The following is a 21057-nucleotide window of genomic DNA, read 5'->3' as shown; positions in this document are numbered from 1 at the left end:
GCCTTTGTGCTGCAATCTAAAATGGTTGGTCATTTTGACTGCTCGCTGGCCTGCCAGCAAATAGATTTTTTTCCAGCTCATTGATCCAAGTGTGATGCTTGGTGTGAAGAGAATTGGGTTGACTCTCTACAGGCTAGATTATATGATCTACTCTTGTTTATTTAAAAACGGGGGAGGAAGCACACAGCCTAGCATACAAGCACATCATTTTAACAACTAGGTTGCAGGGAATTAACTAATAACAATATTAACTAAATAGATACATTTAGTGTAATCTTTATGCATAGGTACATTTAAAAGCCCACTTATTTATCCATCAGAGTATCGCAATCCTCATAAGAACAACCCAAAATGAACAAAATATTCATAAGGACTAAGAATCCAGTCCCTGTTCCTGTGTCTGAAGTAGCCTAATCCTCCGAAAGAATCTTGCAAGAACCTCACTTGTAGCAACAAAATCCTCAAACGTAATCCTATCCCTAGCATCCAAATACCCTAAAATAATCCTGCGAATGCCGAGACTTGTTTCGCAGCTATCCTGACTCTTCAAGGCTGTAGGAGAAACACTTACCTCTAGAATATCACATTTCACGAAAAATTAAGAATAAAAAAATAAAAATACATGCAAATGTTACAAATCCTTAGGTCTTTTCTGAACAGAACTTGATAATACCCTCTTATTAATTGAGCAAAGTTATTAAATATGCGGAGTATACATTTAGTGCATATCTAGGTAGCACCCTCATAAAGGCATCAGAATATTAATTAAACATGGTTATTACATTAACCAAGTATACGTTCACACTGGAATATGCGGACTCTAAAATTAATTAAACGTAATAAATTTCACCTAAATAAAGGTTAGTGTATCCAGTCTCAAATTCATGCAAACGGTTAGTTTTGATCCAAAGTACAAAGGTGAATCTAATAGTATAAGGAGCAAATAATAATTAAAAGGAAACACACCATAACGAGATCTTTGAATCAACCAAGTCCTACATGTGTGATGTGTATAAATTTTGTTTGGGCATGTAACAAGTTGCAGGAGAGGTGTCTCTCAAATTGTTAAATGAATAGAAACAAACAGATGGAATGGTTCAATCTCTTAAATTATTTAGCAGATTCAAAAACAATAGGAATTGAAAGATCTGAAAATGAATTAAAGCGCACCAGCTACAACTGCCTGTATGGTTCACTCGTTCATCATATTAGAGTGATCTTAAATCACTCAAAATTAGAAACACAGACACACACACCCACAACTCTTATTTCCAAAGCGATCATCAATCTCATGTGAGGAAAAAACAAAGTAATGTATCTTTACAGAGGTATGCACTCACAATACCAAGAGGCACACGTCACACATCTGTGCGGTATAGAGAATACTGATGGCATAAAGATCAAATCACAAAAACTCCAAACTTCTAAAAAAAAAAACAATAAAAAAAAACAATAAATCGATTAGAGGAATATTATCCAGACAGATATTAACAAGTTTTGAATTTATGATTGTGTTGATTTGTATAAATTTGAATACACTGTTATTAGTGATAGCAAATTTAGATTGAAGTTGTTGGAATCTACTACCATTATTGGGGAGCATAAAATCTCCTATTGTTAATACTCCTAAAGTTTCCCACCGTCTGGAAGTAGCGTCATATGTTTGAGGTGGTAGTATTAAGGAGTGCCACAATGAGATATATCTATTATATTTGGGAATTTTCATATATCTCGAGATTTTCTTCCACGCTACCCAAGCGTTTGTTATAACCTTAAATGTAATTTTCTTATAATATAAGGGTTCAATCTGTTTCAGTAGCAAGCCATTAGCAATATCACCGATAGACAACTCGTAGATTGAAGGTATGTGATTGCCCCCCACCTCATATCCCAGTGGTTTAACATGAAATAATACCATCATCTGTTGCAGAAAGGCAGCCCATGAATAAAATCCTAAGTCAGGCAAAGCCAAACCTCCTCTAGTGATGGGTAGGGAGAGCTTCCGGATAGATCTCCTAACCTTACCATATCCCCACACAAATTTACCCATTTGACATTCCAATCCCCTTAAAATACTGTCTTCCACAAGAAGAGGAATCGCTCGAAACAGATATAGAACCCGGGGTAGAACATTCATTTTGAGAAAATTGCCTCTTCCGATGATTGAGAGATGTAGTCCATCAATCCTTTTGAGTTCTTTCTTTATCTTTTGGAGCAGTGGTTCGTAGTTAATTTTTACAATCTCTTCTATTTTGGCCGATATTCGAACTCCCAGATACATTGAAGATTCTACCCTTCTAGGATCAGTAAAGTGGATATTATTTGTGCAAATTACCATCGTTTTATCCCTGTTTAAGGAATATCCTGATAATTGACCAAAGGCTTGGGTAATTTGTTCTATTTCTGATATAGCCTCTGTTGGCTGTGGTGTTATTATAGCCACATCGTCTGCGTAAGCTAATATTTTGGTTTTATAGGGGCCCAGTGTTAGAACTGGGGGTCTCTAGTTGGCAGAGGTAGGTACCACTGTCCAAATAGGGACCCTTGCTTCTAGTCAGGACAAGGGGATAACCCTCTCAGATAACCCCTGCTCGCCCTCAAGGTAGCTTGGCCTGAGCAGTCTAGGCTAACCAGAGGCAATGCGTTGAGTATTTGTACCAACACTCACAGTAACACAGTGAAAACACCACAAACTGATTCCACAACAGTTTAGGAAAATAAAGATATTTATTCTAAACTACACAAGACCAAAACGGCAAAAATCCAACATACACAGTTCAAGGATATGGTTTCAAAAGAGTTCTTCAGGTTGTAATCAAAGTTCTTTAAGTTGCGTTAAAATAATCCACAGATGCGTGAAAAGTTCACAGTTGCGTCACGTTTACTCACAGTACCTTTTAGATGCAACAAAGTTCCACAAGCAGGAAGCTGGTGCGGTGGAAACAAGCGATGCGTTACTCCTGAGACCCTGGGGAGGCGATGCGACAGCCCCGCTGCAGCAGCGGGCGTGCGGCGACGAATCCGGTCTGTAAGGGGAGGAAGGCAGCTTGCGTAGATTCCGGTGCGTAGGTTCCGTAGGAAGTCTATTCTCGCAAAGGCACGATGCGATGATCTCGTAGGGGCTGCGACGATCTCCGGGGCGACGATGCGCGGTCCAGCGGTGATCCTCTCTCTCGCAGCGCCTCGATGCGATGGTTCTGCGACGATGCTCGCAGCGACGTGATGCGGTCCGCAAGCAAGCGGTGCGGCGTTCTCACCCAGCGACGACAGGCTCTGCGACGACACTCGCAGCGATGTTCGATTCTCCCGCACCGGTCTGGTGTGTCCCGCAAACGAAGGGTGCGACGGCTCCGGCAGCGATGTCAGGCGCTGCGCCGATCTCGACCTTCGTAGCGGCGGGAAACTTCTCGCACTGTCGGGGATGTGCTCCGCAAGCGAGCGATGCGACACTTTTCAGCTTCACAAGTTTCTCAGCTTAGTCTCAAGCTTCCCAGCTCAGATTCAACCTCCAGAGGCCCCACAACTGGATCAAGCACTCTAGGAAGGACAGAACTCTCTCAGCAGAGTTCAGGGAGACTGGGGGTGAAGTCCTTTTGTTCCTGGGACTTCAAAACAGGGAGCCAGCTCTTCTCAGGCCCTTGGAGATTCCTTCAAGACAGGGGACACAGCTCACAGCAAAGTCCTTCCCCTCTCCTTGGCAGCACAGCAACAGCAGGTCAGTCCAGCAGAGCAACAGCAGGACAGTCTTCCTTCTTCAGAGTCCGCTTTCTCCTTGGCAGAGGTTCCTTCTTGATTTCCAGGATGATCTAATTTTCTGTTGTCAGGGGTCCGGTACTTATACCCCTAAAGTCTTTGTTCTCTCTGTGCATGTGGGCCCTGAGCCCGGTCTGAACCAGTTCTGGGTGGATCTTGAGCACTTTGTTTTGCTGGCTGCATCTTTCCTTTCAGAGTGAGGGGCAGAGTCCTCAGCCGCCCAGCAGGAGGTGGAGCCAGCATTGTGGCAGGCAGGCACAGCCCTATTCAGCCCAGGTGCTAACTCCTCCCACCACTCAGGTAGCAATTGCTCCACTCCGCCTAGTGCTGACTCATCCAGCCTCTGGGGGGACTCCCCAGCCCCTGTCACTCACAAACCAGACAGTCAATACACAAACAGTCTCAGGCACACAGAAGGGTCAGACAAGAGAACGGCAACTTTCTAAAAGCGCTGTCCTCAAACACAGGATCCAAAAACCATCTTTCCTAAAAGATGCGTTATTAAATTCTGAGTTCAGGGATACTAGATACTTATGTCCTATCTTGTTCCTATGGGAAGAAATGCCGTAAACCACTGTAGCCAGCATCCCCCATGTTAACCTATGGAGCAAGATAGCCTTACAATAGTGAAAACGAAAATGGCTGTAATTCACTACCAGAGCATGTCACCTGCACTAGTACATGCTCTACCTTTCACATACACTGCACCCTGCCCATGGGGGTACCTTGGGCCTTCCATAGGGATGACTGATGTGCACGAAAAGGGAAGGGTTAGGCCTGGTCAGCGGGGACGCGGACCAGGAGGACATGGCAGTTCTAAACTGCCCGTAGGCGCTGCAGTGGCAGGCCCGAGACACCATTTTAGAGCTACTCCTGTGGGTGGCACAATCAGTGCTGCAGGCCCACTAGTAGCATTTGTCATCACCAGCCCTGGCACACCCAGTGCACTTTACTAGGGACTTCATGGTGATACAAATATGCCAAACATGTATATCCAATCAGAATAACAATTTACATAGGGAGCACTTACACTCTGGCACTGATCAGCAGTGGCAGAGTGTCCAAAGCATCTAAACCAGCAAAAACGAATCCAGCACAGCATCAACAATACAGGAGGCAGAGGCAAAAAGATAGGGGTAATCACGCCAAAAGATGTCAGGTCTAACACCCAGTATAGCTGGTTTAATTGCTTCAGCCTGTAAAAGTTTAAGAATAAGTGGATTTATGTAGAGGGCAAAAAGAATCTGAGAGCAAGGACATCCCTGCCTAGTCCCCCGAGATATATTAAAAAATCCAGATTCCTGGCCCATTACCAACACCTTAGCCTTGGGTGAGAAATACATTGCTTTAATTGATCTCATAAGGCAAGGTCCAACATTATTCTGATCTAATATTGCCCATAGGAATGCCCATGAAACCCTATCAAAAGCCTTCTCGGCATCCAGGAGGACCATCGACAACTGGCCCCCCGTAGCATTTGCGGCATCAAATAGTGCAATAGCGCGTCGGGTATGGTCCGTAGTATCCTTACCTGGAATAAAACCATGTTGCCAGGGGGAGACCAGACGTTCGATGATCCCCCTGAGCCGATTAGCCAAAATCTTTGAGTACAGTTTTGAGTCAGAATTTATTAGAGAGATAGGTCGATAAGATGAGGGCAGCTGAGGAGGTTTATCTTTCTTTTGAAAAATTACAATATTAGTTTCCTGCCAAGACCTTGGTGGAATGCCACTAGATTGGATCCCAACAAATAAATCGTGGAGTAGAGGCGTTACTATATTACCCAATATTTTATAAAACTCGAGTGGTATTTTATCAGGCCCTGCTGCTTTTCCCGCGGCTAACTCTGCGAGAGCAGTTTCCACTTCTATTTGAGTTATTTCTCTTTCTAGATCAAACCTAGTAGCATTATCCAATCCTAGACCGTCTTCGTGCTCGCTTGCCCATTTTGATAGTGTTTCTTCGATTACAATTGATTTTAGAGAGTCCTCATTTTTGTACAATTTCCCATAATAATTTTGAAACACTTCTAAGATAGTTTCAGGTGTTGTAAATACTTGGCCTTCTGATTCAATGCGCGTAATTGAATTAAGAGATTGACTTTGGCGAGTTCGAAGTGCCAATTGTTTACCCACCCTATCTCCCATTTCGTAGATCTTGTTCCGGTGGGATTGATATAATTCGGCCGTACTTTGGGAGATTTTACTGTTTATCTCTGCTTTTAGTATTGCCATATCTCTTAAAATTGAGCCACCATCCGCATTTTGTGCTATTAGCCTAGTATGCTTCTCTTCTAGTTCAGCTAATTTTTGTAGTTGTAGTTCATTAAGCCTTGTCACCTCCTTCCTCTGTCTGGCTACGTAACTGATTGTCTCCCCACGGGCTGCAGCTTTAAAGCAATCCCATACCATATTTCTGGATGTGCTATATCGGTTAGAGTCAAAAAAATCCTGTGACCATTTTTTCATATGTTCTACATATTCATTATTTACAAGCAGTCTTTTGTCAAAAGACCAACTAGAGCGAGGTCTGGCCATGTCATTTAAGTAAAGAGTGAAAGATAGAGGATTATGGTCCGATATAATTTTTGGTAGTTTACTTATTTGAGCCAAACTTGCCCGGTTATTCGACATTAGAATATAATCGATACGGACATATTTATTGTGGGGGTGAGAAAAATATGTATAGCCAGGGTCTTGACCCTGTTTTAGGTCCCATAAATCCACCAGACCTAAACTTTCTTTTAATTGGGAGACAGCATTAAAAACTTTAGGCTTACGACCAGTATATTTAAATCGCACTTGTTTTTGTGGTGCACAAGCTCTGGGTAGAGAAATATTCAAGTCCCCACATAGGATCATTACCTGAGGCCAGGATGCTAATTCTATCTCCAAGTTGTTAAAGATTGCGGGGTCATCTTGATTAGGGGCGTAGATGGAACATATATTAATTCCGCACTTGAGCTCCACAATCACCCACCTGCCTAGTGGATCAGCTAGTTTACGAGTTGCCTCCCCCAAAAAGGATCTTGCTACTATAGCGACCCCCCTTGTCCTCGTAGTTTGGCTAGTACATACCAGTAAATTAAACCCTGAGATCTTCAATACATCCCGCTCTGCCCATGGGATGTGGGTCTCCTGAAGACATATTATATCGAATGCATTTGCCCTTATTAGTCCCCACATTCTTTCCCTTTTGCTCCTATCATTAAGTCCTGCCACATTCCAGGAGCACATTTTTATCTTAGCCATATCAGTGTGTTATTATATTTAGCTCCACATCTATTATGCATATAGGAGAGTAGAAACAGATCAATCATCTCCTTAACATCATTGACACATTTGTTATACGGAAAAAAAAATAGAAGTAAATCAGACAAATCCTTAACATCATTGACATTTGTGTCATCATTTATGTTCCTCATAATGCATCTGGAACTGTAATCACCATATTTCTGCATTTTCTTCCCCCACCCTTCCTCTTGACCCCCCCCCCCTCTAATCGATCGTCTGTCTAATGCCTCAACTAGAATAGGTACCATCTACGACACATTAATTGAAAACCAAAAAGATGACTTAGAATCTACCGAAGTGGGCTGGTCAAGGAAACTAAATAACCCCAATGTAGACATCGACATGTCTCTTATACTATCGTCACAGCTATTTATGTCCTCCAATTTGAAAGCCCAACTATATAAAACTATTTTTGATTTGTATTTCACTCCCGCTAAACTTTTCGCTTGGGGGATAAGGCCTACTTCAGAGTGTCCAAGGTGCGGCAAAGCAGCGGCAAACCTATTACATATGCTCTATGATTGTGATAAATTGCTAGCACTGCGAACAATGATTGCTGAGTTTTGGCAGGAGGTGTTTGGGCATCCAGTAGCCGAATCTCCAACCCTCTATATTTTGGGCTACGATAACACTCTGAAACATACTAAGGCGGAAGAAGTATCACTCTTCTTGAGTACAACTGTATATAGAATCATATTAACAGCCCGCCGGAAGGATGTTGATCCCCCTAACTTTCAGATTTGGTTGTCTAGGCTTTTAGGTATGTACAATCAAGAAAAGGCGATTTTTGCATGTAAAGGGATAAAGCTTAGAGCGCGTGGTATCGAGATTTGGAAACCAATTGAAAATTGGAGTAATGATAATAGTGATTGTGGCTTAAAGTATGTAATCAAGATTATACTGCCTTAATTATCTGCTCTTTATTCTATGTTTTATCCTTAACATCTCTCTTTCTTTGAAATGTGTACGATTTTTTTTTCTCTATTTCTTTATGTATCTGCAATTGTAAATCACCAAATAAAAAAAAAAACAAAAAAAAAACAATAAAAGAAACAAAGTCTCATCACTGTCAATAACCATCGGGCTGAAATGGCACCAATAATCATAACAAAGACCTTTGTAACTATCTTACCCAAAATTACTCAAGTGAACGTCATCTTTCACCTTCGGCCACTGTAGTACATCCAAAGTTTAATGTGATACCTTAAGACTTCCGCACATTACAGAAACACCTCTAGCCCCAACTACAAAACAATAAATGGATAACAAACAATAAATTAAAGTTGCCGTACAAGTACCAAAATGCAGTCATTCACCATTTGTCGAAAACCTGTTTAACCTTCAACTCTGTCATCTTTCAACATAAAGAGAAAAAGTCCGAACCATGTTAAAATGATCATTCACTTACAATACTCACTACTCTCATTAACGTCTGATGTCAGGGTCTCCTAAATTAACTAACCGTTTTTTAAAATGACAAATAATCTACCAACATGCATATGAAGCAAAATCCGATTGGCACAACTTTCTCAAGCTTCCTAGGCTATCAATCCTTTAACCTAAATCCAAACCACAGTGTCCGAGAATTTAAATACTGCATGAAAGCTTTATATAAACAAAACCGCATTATAACTATATCTCTCCTAAAAGTCTAATCAAACCAAATACGAGTGTGAATGAGCAAGAAAGCAAAACCCCCAAGCACCGGACAACTGCAGGTTCAGACCCCTCACAGCTCTTCGGTACACGCTGATAAGCAAGCCATTGTGCCAAATACCCAGCTACCCCAAAGTAGCCCGAAAACTAAATGCAAAAACAATAAACAAACCATGCGTCGATTAAACCCACCTTGTCACATTTTTAGGTTCAAATTAATCGATTGGACACACAGTGTACAAAAAAGGTATGCAATGAAACACAACACTAATGTGAAACCCAGTTACTCGTAGTCCAAAAAATGAATATGACTGAGAAATGTTGAACTTCTAATAACAAAGAACTACACAATCTGACATTATAAATGCGAACACTTAATGCCTATGATCTTGACATTAGAGAAGAAACCATTGAACCACACCTGAATCTTGAACAAGACCGCACTTAAAACAAAAGATGAACAAATATATACAATACAAACTGCCATGCTATCACTGTTGAACAAATACCCAAGGTTTTCCATTCATTAAAGCCAAAACAGCCAACTAGAAAATAAAACCAATATTATGACCTACTACTGTCCTAAATAAGGTCTCCGATCACGACTTAGTACAGAAAATATTACAGATGGACCCAGGAATAATGGCCTCAACAAGAGATTGTACCAAGCAGTCAGTCAGTAACAACAATTAACAAGTCCTCAAAGAAATACACCATTGTATACATGAAAAAGAACCACCCATAAGTGGTGAAATTGAATGGGTACACACAAAAGATCACTAAACAGCTAATTACAATGTAGTGTACATTACTTTCTCAATGTTCAAACCAAATGAAACAGTCCGTACTATATCAGTTCACCTAGTCTTCTTATGATGTAATTTTAGCACCATAGCTCCTCCTATATAGTGTTGGGTATATATGTTCAATCACTAATAATGAAATCAGCCTCATGTCACTGTGTTGGCTGTTATTCAAAAAGGGCATCACAGTCTGAGTTCTCCTATAGCCATTACATATGCCATTAAGATATTCTTTCCATCTCTTTTTAAGTGGCCTGATAGTTGAACCAACATATTGTAATGATCAGACGCATGTCAATTTATAAACCACAAAAAATAGTGGTACAATTGATAAACTCCTAGATCTTAAAATCTTTAGTATAACCTGATTTGTGAAGATGACAGTTTTATCTTTGACGTATTTGCAGCAAACACAATTATTACATATAAAGGAACAAACTGGTCAGTTTCCCCAAACAAGTAAAAGTTTTTCTCTGTACAAATCTATATGTGTCACTCGGGCCTAAAAAGGCCTTTCAACGTATTTGCTTTTTTTAAAGTAACAATTGGATAATCAGTAATGAAATCGCCCAAGTACTTATCCATTTTCAATATTGCCCAGTGTTTAGGTAAAATGTTAAAAATCCTCTTATTCTTGGCACAGAGTTTTGTGATAAATCCAACCTCAACCGCCTTATAATAAGTGGTCTTTTTTTCTTATTTTTGTCGTACAGTAGAGCTGCACGATTAACAGTACGAGCTTTTTGATGCCTTATTTATAATCTTAGTTGGATAACCTCATTTGAGTATTCTAGCAGTAGTCTCCAATTTCTGTTTGTGATATTGCACCAATTCCTACAATTGCATTTGTGTCTCTAATTACCCATATGGGATGTTGATCTTCTATTTATAAGGACGGCCAGAGGCAAAATGAAAACCGCTATTGCTGGCTGTTGTTTTCCTGTATGATCTGCCATGTAGAACCTGTTTTTTCATATAAAGGTTCCAGATCTAAAAAGTTAGCTTAAATTTGTCATATTCCAAAGATAATTCAACATGTAAACTATTGGAATTACGAAACTCATGGTAAAATAATAATAATTCTGCTTCAGTTCCATTCCATATTAATAAACATTATCCATGTATCTATACCATGTGACCACATGATTATAGCCACCATGCAGGTTTTCATTCCAAGCATGCTCCCTCTCATACCATCCCATGAATAGTTTGGCTTAAGAAATTGTAAACCCAGCACCCATGGCTATGCCCTGAATCTGATGGTACAAACTCGCTGAGATAAATAGTTATTCTGTCAGACAAACTTCATCATTTCCAATATTATTTGAATATGTTTCAAAAAGCTAGCAAACATGGAAGAGCAAAAATATCTTAGCGTAACCATACCATATTCATGTCTGATGATGGTATACAAACTCAAAATCCATGGATACCAGGAAGTAAGTGCCCTCCCATGAAATATCAGACAGCTTTCCTAATAAATCCTTAGCGTCTTTAACATAAGACGCTAAACTAACCATAGGTGACAAAAATTTCGATATATTCAGAAATTCTTTCAGTGCAGAACCTAATTCCAGATATTATAGGTCTAAATAGTAGTTATCTGTCCACCTCTATGAATCTTGGGCAAAAAAATTATTATAGGTGTCACAAGATTCGTGACATGTAAAAGTCTGAATTATTCATTATCTAGATAGCCCTCATTGTAACACTTGTACAATACAAATGTCATGTTCTTTTGAATATCAACATACATATTACAAGTACATTGTATCTAATCAGTGGACACACTCGGTTGTCTCATAGTCTCCTTAATTATAACTATCAAAGTCCACCCCATTACCTCTGTTATCAGCATCTCGGGGAAACCAAGGCACAACATTTGTGATTAAAAAAAGTAAAAGATACATGAGAGAATGAAGGGCGATGTCAATGGGATGAGGAAGGGTAACTAGACAGCTAGGAAAGCGAGATACCGAGGGTTAGAGATAAAACAAAGACCCGAAGGGGGGAGGGGGGGGGGGTGGGGGGGGGGGGAAGGTTGAGGGGACTAAGGCACAGTGTGTAAAAGCAAATCAAGGCATAAGAAAAGAGGGGGCTTAGCCTTCTGCTTTAATACCTTATCCATGAAGGATAAAGTACTACTATTCCTATGAGTAATTTCAGTTGTCTGTTTAACTTCAGAATATTTAAAATATTTCTCAAACCTTTGTTTTCTAGGACCCCAGTTAACCTCTCCTATTCTGGGAATGGGCCAGATATGTTTGGACTGGTCTCAAGCATCTTAGAAGAGCCAAACAAATTGGAACCTGCTACTGATTGGTAAGTGTCCATGAAAGATATCCTTTTGATGATGATGTGTGTATCTTTTGTTGCACTCTAAGCTCCATACACCTTTATTCCTGTGCTTGTTTGTTTTAGAGTGGCCCGCAATGCATATTAAATATGCTAGGCGTTTTTCTTGTAGTTGTCTAAAGGAGAACTCACTTGGAACTTCTAAACCTAGTTTTTATTTTTATAATATCATGTTCCTTTTTTTTAGCTCCCCATTTGGTTCCAACCTCTCACTATGTGCTTCCTCCAGTTCTTCCTGCCTAGTGCTTTTCGCAGCTTCCATCCTGGTAGGACCTTTGGTAGTTAAGCAAGACATTTTAATCAGTTTCACTGGTTCTTTATTGCTCCCTCCAGTAAAATAGTACTAACTTTGTATGTCAGCTATCAAAGACTCCTATGCTTCAGACATCCTATACTTCAGACATTCAAAGTCTGAAGCCCTGCTTGCACATCATCAACCTGGATGTCCAGCACCTACTTGAAGTTCAACCCAGCCAAAACAGAATTCCTGTTATTTGCCAAGAAAAATAAACAAGATAAAGTACAAAGCTGTCTCTGTGACATGAATCTTAACAGCTTTGAACCCCAACTTTCACTGAATGCCAAGTATCTTGGATTCACCCTGGACACTAACCTGACCTTCAAGGAACACATTGCCAAAAACAAAGATTGTCTGATACCAGCTCTGTCCACAAAATAAAGTCGAACAATATCTTCCAGAAAGCAACTCTAGAATTGCTTGTCAAGTCCATGTGAGCTTGCCCTACTGCATGGGTTACCAGACTGTACACTGGCACCGCTTACGGGCATCTTACATGCTGCAGCATGACTTATCCATGGCCCAAAGGAATATAATCACATCAGTCCCTACCCCCCCCCCACCCCCAAATCCTGTTGGAACTCTATTGATTCCCCTTGCCGGCCTGCACCATCTTCAAATACCACTGCATCTTACAACGCCTATCAAGACCAGCATCGCCCCTTATCATCTCTGGTGTATCTCGGCACATCAGCAGCCAGCACACCATCAGAAAGAAGACAAATGGAGAAAAAAAAACTGAAGGAAAACAATGCAGGGATTTTCCAACTATGCACCTAGGATCTGGAACAACAAGCCCGTCTCAATCGCTACCGCCCAAATACTGCTTCAATAGAAGGAAAGAGTTGAAGACGCACCTCTTTAAAGAGCTATGCTTTAACCATTCACAACACCGCTTCCTCACCTCTTTCTCGTTGGATTTGACAGTGTACAGCACTCTGCTGCTTCTTGACTATGTTCGTCCATTAGTTATGCCATTAACATACATATATGGTTTTTACCCCGCATGCCTCTACACTACATGCTTTTACACTGCATTGCTTTGTAAAGGCATGAATGGTAAAGATATATGTGTATTAAACATCCCACCCCAGCACCCCCCCCTCTCTGAACCCTAAAACCCGGCTCCTTCCCTGCAATCTACCCACCCAAACCCTACAAACTATATGAACCCCCCCCCCCCCCCCCGAGCCCCAAAACCCGGCCCCATCTTTAAACAACTACCCCAGACCTGAGCCCTAAAACTGCCCCACCCCTGAAAACTGCCCCTTGTCCCACCCTAAGCCCTAAAACCCTGCCCTAAAAATGACCCCTTCCCCCAACCTAAACTGAGCCCTAAAATCGTGCCCAAAAAACCTACCTGACCCCGGCCCCCCACCCTGAGCCCTAAAACCGCCCCAGCCATAAAGACTGCCCCTTCTTCCCCGCTGAAACCTAAATTAAACGTTAAAGTACTTACCAAGCCACCATTCCATCTGCCGACATCAGGAAGTCTCCAATACCCCCGTCCACTCTGAGTGCTAGACTGCTAACTGTCTTTACCATATATATGCATGGTTAAATCAAGCGTTGTTCTACTTGCTTGGAAATGGCATGCATGGCTCAGCCTGCGTTGTTTAGGCCGTTTCCCGTGAGGATGCGGGAAATCATCAGTCATGATGTCATAGCGTGCTTAGGGAGCCATAGCGGTAAAGCATCATGAGCCCTGTGAGCTAGACCACTATGTAGAGGACGCATGAAGGGATTGTGGCACACACTTCAGCTTCTGACAATACAGGGACTGTGGGAAACCAAATGGATGGATCTTGTTAGAAATGGGGTTTCTGGTTGGCAGAAGTATGCATCCTGTCCAAGCGGGAACCACCACTCTAGTCAGTGTAATAAAGATACACACTAAAAGATAACCCATGCTTACCCTTTGGTAGCATGGCACTGAGGAGTCAGGCTTATCTAAAGAAGAAATGTGTAAAGTATTTGTGCAGCACACACAGTAACACAATGAAAACCGCACAATCTCACTCCACACAGGGTTACATAAATAATCATTTTATGATTAAAACAAGACCAAAATGACAAACATCGAAAGAGTAGAACCGGAGTTATGCATTTTTAAAGATGAAATCAAAATATAGTGCTTGGAGTTATAAAGCTCCAACCGGGGACACCAGGGTAAATCCAAAGTTCAGGCCAACCGGAATGGAAAGCAAGACTGCAACTGAACTCGTACAGGTCCAGCTAAAAAAGTAGCTTGGATGGAGGAAGCGCTGTCGTCGAGGATCCAGTGCCAAGAGCAGAGGAGGCGATCCCGTGGATGAAGGTGATGCGTTGGTTCTGATTCACACAGTCCGTGAAGCCGTGTCGACAAACCCCTTTGCGATGCTTCATCATTAAGCCATTCAGTCTGTCGTCGCAGTCTGCTGAAGCGATGTTGGGCAGCAATTGCATCGAAGGGCGATACGTCTGTTTCAATTGGTGTAAAGTCGTCTGAGTGGATTCTACTGGGTCATCACAGAAACAAGCACTTCCAAGACCCCAGGACTAGATTAGCACCACTTGGCAAGGCAGGTTTCACTGATGGCAGAGTACAGGTGCTTTTGCAGAGTTGTAGGAAGTCTTTGATGGCCCTTAATCTTCAGAACAGGTGGCAAGCCAGCTAGCTCTTGGAGTTACTCTAGGTTCAAGTGAGATGGGTCGGGTCCTTTTCCTCAGCAGGGCGGAGGGTAGCATCGAGCTGGCAACAGGTGGCACATCAGAGCAGAAAAGCAGTTCTTTCTGAGCATTGTAGCAATGCAGCAGTCCTTCCTTGCAGAGTTCTCCACAGGTCCAGTAGTGTACTGTCCTAGTAGGGTCAGAGACGCAGGTGTGACTTGGAAGTAGATGTTACTTAAAAGAAGTGTCTATGTAGTGCATGCTGACCCTTTCTTCCTAGCCCTGGCTCTAGACTGTCATGAGGGGGTAATCCGTCCTTTGTGTGGTAAACAGGACAGTGCCTCTTCATGTGTGTCAGCTTCCCCTTCCTTCCTGTTAAGGAAGAGCCATGAGTATGCAGATACGCCTAACCTTCCTGTGTTTGTGGCTGTCCAGAGGGAATGCACAAAGTGTAGCTGGCACCCATCCCAGGCGTATATTGGAGGCAGGCTGCAGGCACACAGAGCAGTAAGAGCAGAGAAATGCCCTTTAAAAAAAAAAAAAAAAGTTGCATTTTTAAAATAGTAAAGTTAAAGCCTCTTTACTGTTAAGGTTGGATTTATTAATACTATTCCAAAGATATAAAACATGATCAGCTTCTCCTTTCTAATCCGGAATTACACCCTAAAAGTGTATGAAGGAATTCCCAATGTTAAACATATGAGAGGAGTCAGCCTTACAGTAGTGAAAAGCAAATTTGGGTGGTTGTCATTACCAGGACATGCACAACTTAAAAGTACATGTCCTACCTTTTACTTATACGGCACTTTCCACGAACGAGACAAGGCGCCTGCCTGGAGACACTACGAGCTTACAAGCCAAGTGGAAGAGTTGACTCACAGCAGGAGCACTCCAGCACTCGTTCCCACCCCGGGGCGGCCGGTATGATCAACCATGGCTGACTCTGGTTAACACAGAACAGGTGTCCAAGAGTGGAGTGGCAGCATTTAGTGCAGCCCTGATGAAACTACCTAAACTGCAGTGGCAGTGAAACATGTCGGCATTTTAAATAGGTAATAGTATGCAGAACTAGCTACCAGCCTTTTTATTGGTTCAGCACACCGGTTTCCCTACGAATAAAATTGGCTTGGGTTTTGGGTGCTGCTTTGTGTGCACTACTTTATGTTTTGTGTTTGTCACTAGCAGATGTCTCTGCTTCCCACTGTTTGTCACACCTATTTGGTTGTTTGTTTTGGACACTCCTTTTGCCTCTTACTTTGAGAAACAAGTGACTACCAATGATGAGACAGGGGCTTGTCTGGAAATAACATACCAGGCTCCCCGATGGTGGTGTTTCCGTGAGGTGTCACTTGTTTCCCCACATATTTTTTCTATCTTTTCTATCCAACGTTGCTGTAGTGGATATTTGGTATTGACCGTGGAGGGTCAGACAATTTGCAATTGGCTGTTCTGTGTCGCTTTCAAGGAAATGGTGTTGGGTTTTTTAACATCTAAATTTGGACGTTTAGCAGTGAAGTATTCCCTTCAAAATTCTTTAAGGGATGGGAATAGCTATCAGTACAGACAGACTGGTCTAGTCCCTAGTAACTGACATTTGAGGACGTCCTTTCCACAGGGTCTTCTGTTGTGTTCCCTTTCCAACAGACGCGCCAACTCTTGCTGGCTCAAGGGTGCCTCTGCTAATGTTTGCAGACGACATGCTAATTTTATCTAAAACGCAATCTGGTCTGCAACGTGCCCTTGATAGATTTACAGAGTTTTGCAACGACTATAACCTTTTAGTAAACGTTGATAAAACCAAGTATATGGTGTTGCATAAACCTATCAAAAGCAATGTTATAATGAATGGCGTGCTTTTTGAGAAGACGGATATATTCACATATCTGGGTGTGACCATGGGTAGGAGGATGAATTGGTCCCCACAGTTAGTCGTCTTAGTACTCCGGCATAATCAGCTAACAGGCGCCCTACTTGAAGAATATAGACTTTCTAGTACCAAATCTGTTGGCCCTGTTATAATGGTTTATAATGGAAAAGTTAGAGCTTCCATTACATACGGCGCAGAACTTTAGGAGAATGAAAACTTAACCCCCCTTGTGACTGCGCATAATAAATTCCTGAGATTATTGACTTCCTTGCCACAGTCCACCCCCATCAAGCCCCTATTGCTAGATCTAGGATGTGCATCCATTGATGAAGTGGCAGGGTTTAGACCCCTAGCCTACTGGAGGCGGATCTGGATTACTCCCGAACTGGTCCAATATGCCTGCGCCCTCAAGCATATTAGACAGTCTGTCCAGACCGCCAACATTAAATGGCCGCATAAGACAACTTGATTGATAAGGGCCTCCGCCAACTGTGGGATGACCCGACAGACAATTCATTTCCCAGTAAAAATGAGTATAAAAACTTCTACTGGGCTATGATTACTAGGAAAACTGTCGTTGGTAGATAGTAGTTCGCTTACAGCTTCTTTCATGGAACACAAACTCTTGTCAGGACTAAAGGTTTATTGCAATCTAATTACCAACCCTGGTGATAGAAAACTCTATCACCAATTTAGAGTAGGGAGTCTCCCCATAAGATCTTTTACTGCTAAATGGAAGAAACCTCAGTTACTGTTTGCCCCTCATGTAATTTATGAGAAGAAACAATAAGTTGGTTTTGGGCCTTGAGACGGCAAGCTATGAAGACTGTATTAGACTGTGTTAGACTGTACTATGTGGTTAATGTTTATTTTCCATTAGGCTGGCTTCTGGGATGTACTTTTGTATATTAACTTGTTTTTTTATCTTATTGATTAATTTTTTTCTTATGTTTTAAATATCTGAAAGAGACACGTTAGTGATAGATTCCTTACCTTAGAATATCCCCAGGCGTCAGACTGGATCCGGAAACTTATGCGTAGCAGTACCCTTGCGTGACGGTAGGCGTAGTCTGCGGCTCAGTGTCCGTCGTCGGCGCCGTGATGACGTCGTCGGAGTACTTAGACGCGCCTCCGCGTGCTGACGTCAGTTCTTCTTTTTTCCGCACCAGCCAGCGCAGATCTGGAAAGAGCAGTTACCCAAAGTCACTTTTTGACTAACTTTTTGATCTCTTTTGATCATTCCTCGAAGTCGAACGACTCCAATCGGTGCCTTAGGGATGCCCGGATTTAAACACTGTGAGGAGTGCGACCGCACGATGTTGGTCACGGATCCCCACCACCTGTGTTTGACCTGTTAAGGCGTCGACCACGACGACAAGGCCTGCTCCGACTGCCGGGCCCTATCTTCGAAAGCCAGGCGGGAGCGGTCCCGCAGGCGACTCGAACTCCGGCAGTCGGCCCCGCGCCGCGTGCAGTCCCGGTCCCACGGGAGGTCGAGGGACAGGTCGCGGGGACTGAGCCACCACAGCTCCGGGAGTTGGCACCACTCCTCCGGGTCGAAGTCGTCGTCAGGTAAGAAGCACAAGAAGTCGAAGAGGCGTCATCGCTCTTCTGATAGTGTCCAGAACACTCTGATGGACATGCCGTTCGATGGCAGTCGCCTTTTTGGCGACAAGGCAGACCACGCGCTTGAGCGCTTTAAGGACTCCAGGGCTACGGCCAAGTCCTTGGGCCTCTCGGCCCCGCGCCAGCAAACTGGTGCCTTTCGCTCCTTTCGTGGCCAAGGAAGGGGTGTCCCCACGCGTGCTGCCATCCACTCGCCACAGACTACCATCCAGCGGGGCGGCGGCCGTGGAAACCGACGTGGAGGCAGTCGGGGAAACCGGCGAGGTCAGTCCACACCTTCCCCCGCAGCATCTGCCTCTAAACCCTCCTAGTCCGTGCTTTTCGGCCCATGTGACGCCAGTGGGAGGCAGGGTTCGCCATCACCACGCTCACTGGCTCACTGTCACTTCGGACAGGTGGGTGCTGCAGATCGCCCGGAGGGGCTACTCCCTCCCCTTCGAGACGACTCCTCAAGTCATGCCACCGCAACACCACCGCGTATCGGGGGATCACTTGCGGCTCCTGCAGGAGGAAGTTTCGGCCCTCTTCGAGCGTGTTCCTGGGCCAGAAGTAGGACGTGGTTGCTACTCCCACTACTTTCTGGTACCCAAGAAGTGCAAAGGGGGCCTACGCCCTATCTTGAATCTGAGGAACGTCAACGGCTTCCTCCGGAAGGAGAAGTTCAAAATGCTGACTCTGGCTCAGGTCTTAGCTGCCCTAGACCCAGGAGACTGGATGGTAGTGTTGGACTTGCATGATGCGTATTTCCACATCCCAGTCCTGCCGGCCCATCGGTGTTACCTGCGGTTCACGGTAGGCCACAAGCACTTTCAGTTTACCGTGCTCCCCTTCAGCCTTACCAGCGCCCCACGGGTGTTCACGAAGGTGATGGCGGTTGTCGCCGCTCATCTGCGCAGGTTAGGGGTCATAGTCTTCCCCTACCTCAACGACTGGTTGTTGAAGGCGGGCTCGCCCCAGACAGTTGTCAGCCACCTCCAGACTACGGCGGATCTCCTGCACCAGCTGGGGTTCTCCATCAATGTGCCGAAGTCACACCTGTGTCCCTCTCAGAAGCTCCTTTTCATCGGAGAGGTTCTCGACTCGGCGCAGTTTCGGGTTTACCCACCCGAACAGCGGGTTCGGGTTCGGGATATACAGGCTCTGATTCCAATCTTCCAGCCTTTATCCAGGGTTTCAGTCAGGTTGACGCTGCGGCTTCTGGGGCTGATGGCCTCCTGCATCCTTCTGGTGCATAACGCACGGTGGCGGATGCGGGCTCTGCAGTGGGACCTGAAGTTTCAGTGGGCCCAGCATCAGGGCAACCTGTCCGACAATGTCCTGATCTCGCAGTGCACTGCGAGGCAGCTGCAGTGGTGGCTCACTGACCGCGATTGGGTCAGCGGCAGATCCCTCTCCCTTCCCCAACCGGAGCACGTAGTTGTGACGGACGCGTCCCTCCAGGGCTGGGGAGGCCACATGGGAGAGGCGGAGATCAGAGGCCTCTGGTCTCCGGCGGAGTCCCGGCTCCATATCAACCTTTTGAGCTGCGGGCGATTCGTCTAGCACTGAAGGCATTCCTCCCCTCTGTCCGAGGGAGTGTAGTGCAGGTGTTCAAGGACAACACCACTGCCATGTGGTACTGCAACAAACAGGGCGGGGTGGGGTCGTGGACCCTCTGCCAGGAGGCTCTGCGCCTCTGGCAATGGCTGGAACATCATGGCGTGACTCTGATGGTTCAACACCTGGCAGGTTCTCTGAACGCCAGGGCGGACGAACTCAGCCGCCGGTGCATGATGGATCACGAATGGCGTCTGAACTCGGACGTGGCGCAAGGTCTCTTTCTGCAGTGGGGAGAGCCTTGGTTAGATCTATTCGCCACTGAAGAGAACACGCAATGTCATCAGTTCTGCGCGTTGGAATTTCCAAGGCGGCACTCGCTCGGAGACGCTTTTCGTCGCGAGTGGAGTTGCGGTCTGTTGTACGCCTTTCCGCCTATACCACTTCTGCCCAGAGTGCTGAAGATCAAGCGCGACAGGGCACAAGTCATCCTTGTGGCTCCGGACTGGGCACGAAAATACTGGTATCCCGAGCTACTCAGTATGTCAGTCGATCCCCCGGTTCGTCTGCCTCTTCAGGAGGACCTTCTGTAGCAGCAGCAGGGGACGGTCCTCCACCCGAACTTGTCCAGTCTCCACCTCCATGCTAGGAGATTGAGCGACGACAGTTGAGGCCATTTGACTTGCCTCCTGAAGTATGTAACATCATTCTGGCAGCCAGGCGTCCCTCCACAAAGTCTGTATACGCCTGCAGGTGGAACAGATTTGTGGCATGGTGCACAGCAAAGGCTGTGGATCCCCTTAATGCCCCTCTTTCTGAGGTTCTCCTCTTTCTTCTTTCTCTTGCCCAGCAGGGCTCTGCTCTGGGCACTATCAAGGGCTATCTTTCAGCCTTTCTGAGGCTGCCTGATCAACCTTCTTTGTTCATGTCCCCTATCGTTAATCGATTCCTGAAGGGCATCACACACACACGTTCCCTCCTGTTCCCTTCGTGATGCCTCAGTGGGACTTGAACCTGGTTCTTACATTTCTGATGTGCGCTCCCTTTGAGCCACTTCACAACTGTCCTCTTCGCCTTCTCTCCTTGAAGACTGCCTTCCTGGTAGCCATCACCTCTGCAAGGACAGTGAGTGAGCTCCAGGCTCTATCTTGTAAGCCTCCTTTCCTTTCAGTCCATCCGGACAAGGTTGTGTTACGGACAAGGCCCTCCTTCCTACCCAAG

At 44.4% G+C, this 21057-nt stretch overlaps 1 protein-coding gene across 2 annotated transcripts in view; it reads left to right on the top strand.

Moving 5' to 3' along the window:
* LOC147685171 (meiosis-specific coiled-coil domain-containing protein MEIOC-like) overlaps positions 1-21057 on the top strand; it is a 312693-nt gene that overhangs the window by 72888 nt on the left and 218748 nt on the right. For both annotated transcript variants that reach the window (XM_086941077.1, XM_086941078.1), the window contains exon 3: positions 11726-11827. In XM_086941077.1, the coding sequence (XP_086797203.1) occupies positions 11726-11827 (102 nt within the window). The remainder of the gene's footprint in view (positions 1-11725; positions 11828-21057) is intronic.

The sequence above is a fragment of the Lissotriton vulgaris genome, chromosome 10, assembly GCF_964263255.1.
Source record: "Lissotriton vulgaris chromosome 10, aLisVul1.2, whole genome shotgun sequence".
NCBI classification, from domain to species: domain Eukaryota; kingdom Metazoa; phylum Chordata; class Amphibia; order Caudata; family Salamandridae; genus Lissotriton; species Lissotriton vulgaris.
Note: the sequence above shows the minus strand (reverse complement) of the source record. Positions and strands in the feature narration are given on the sequence as shown.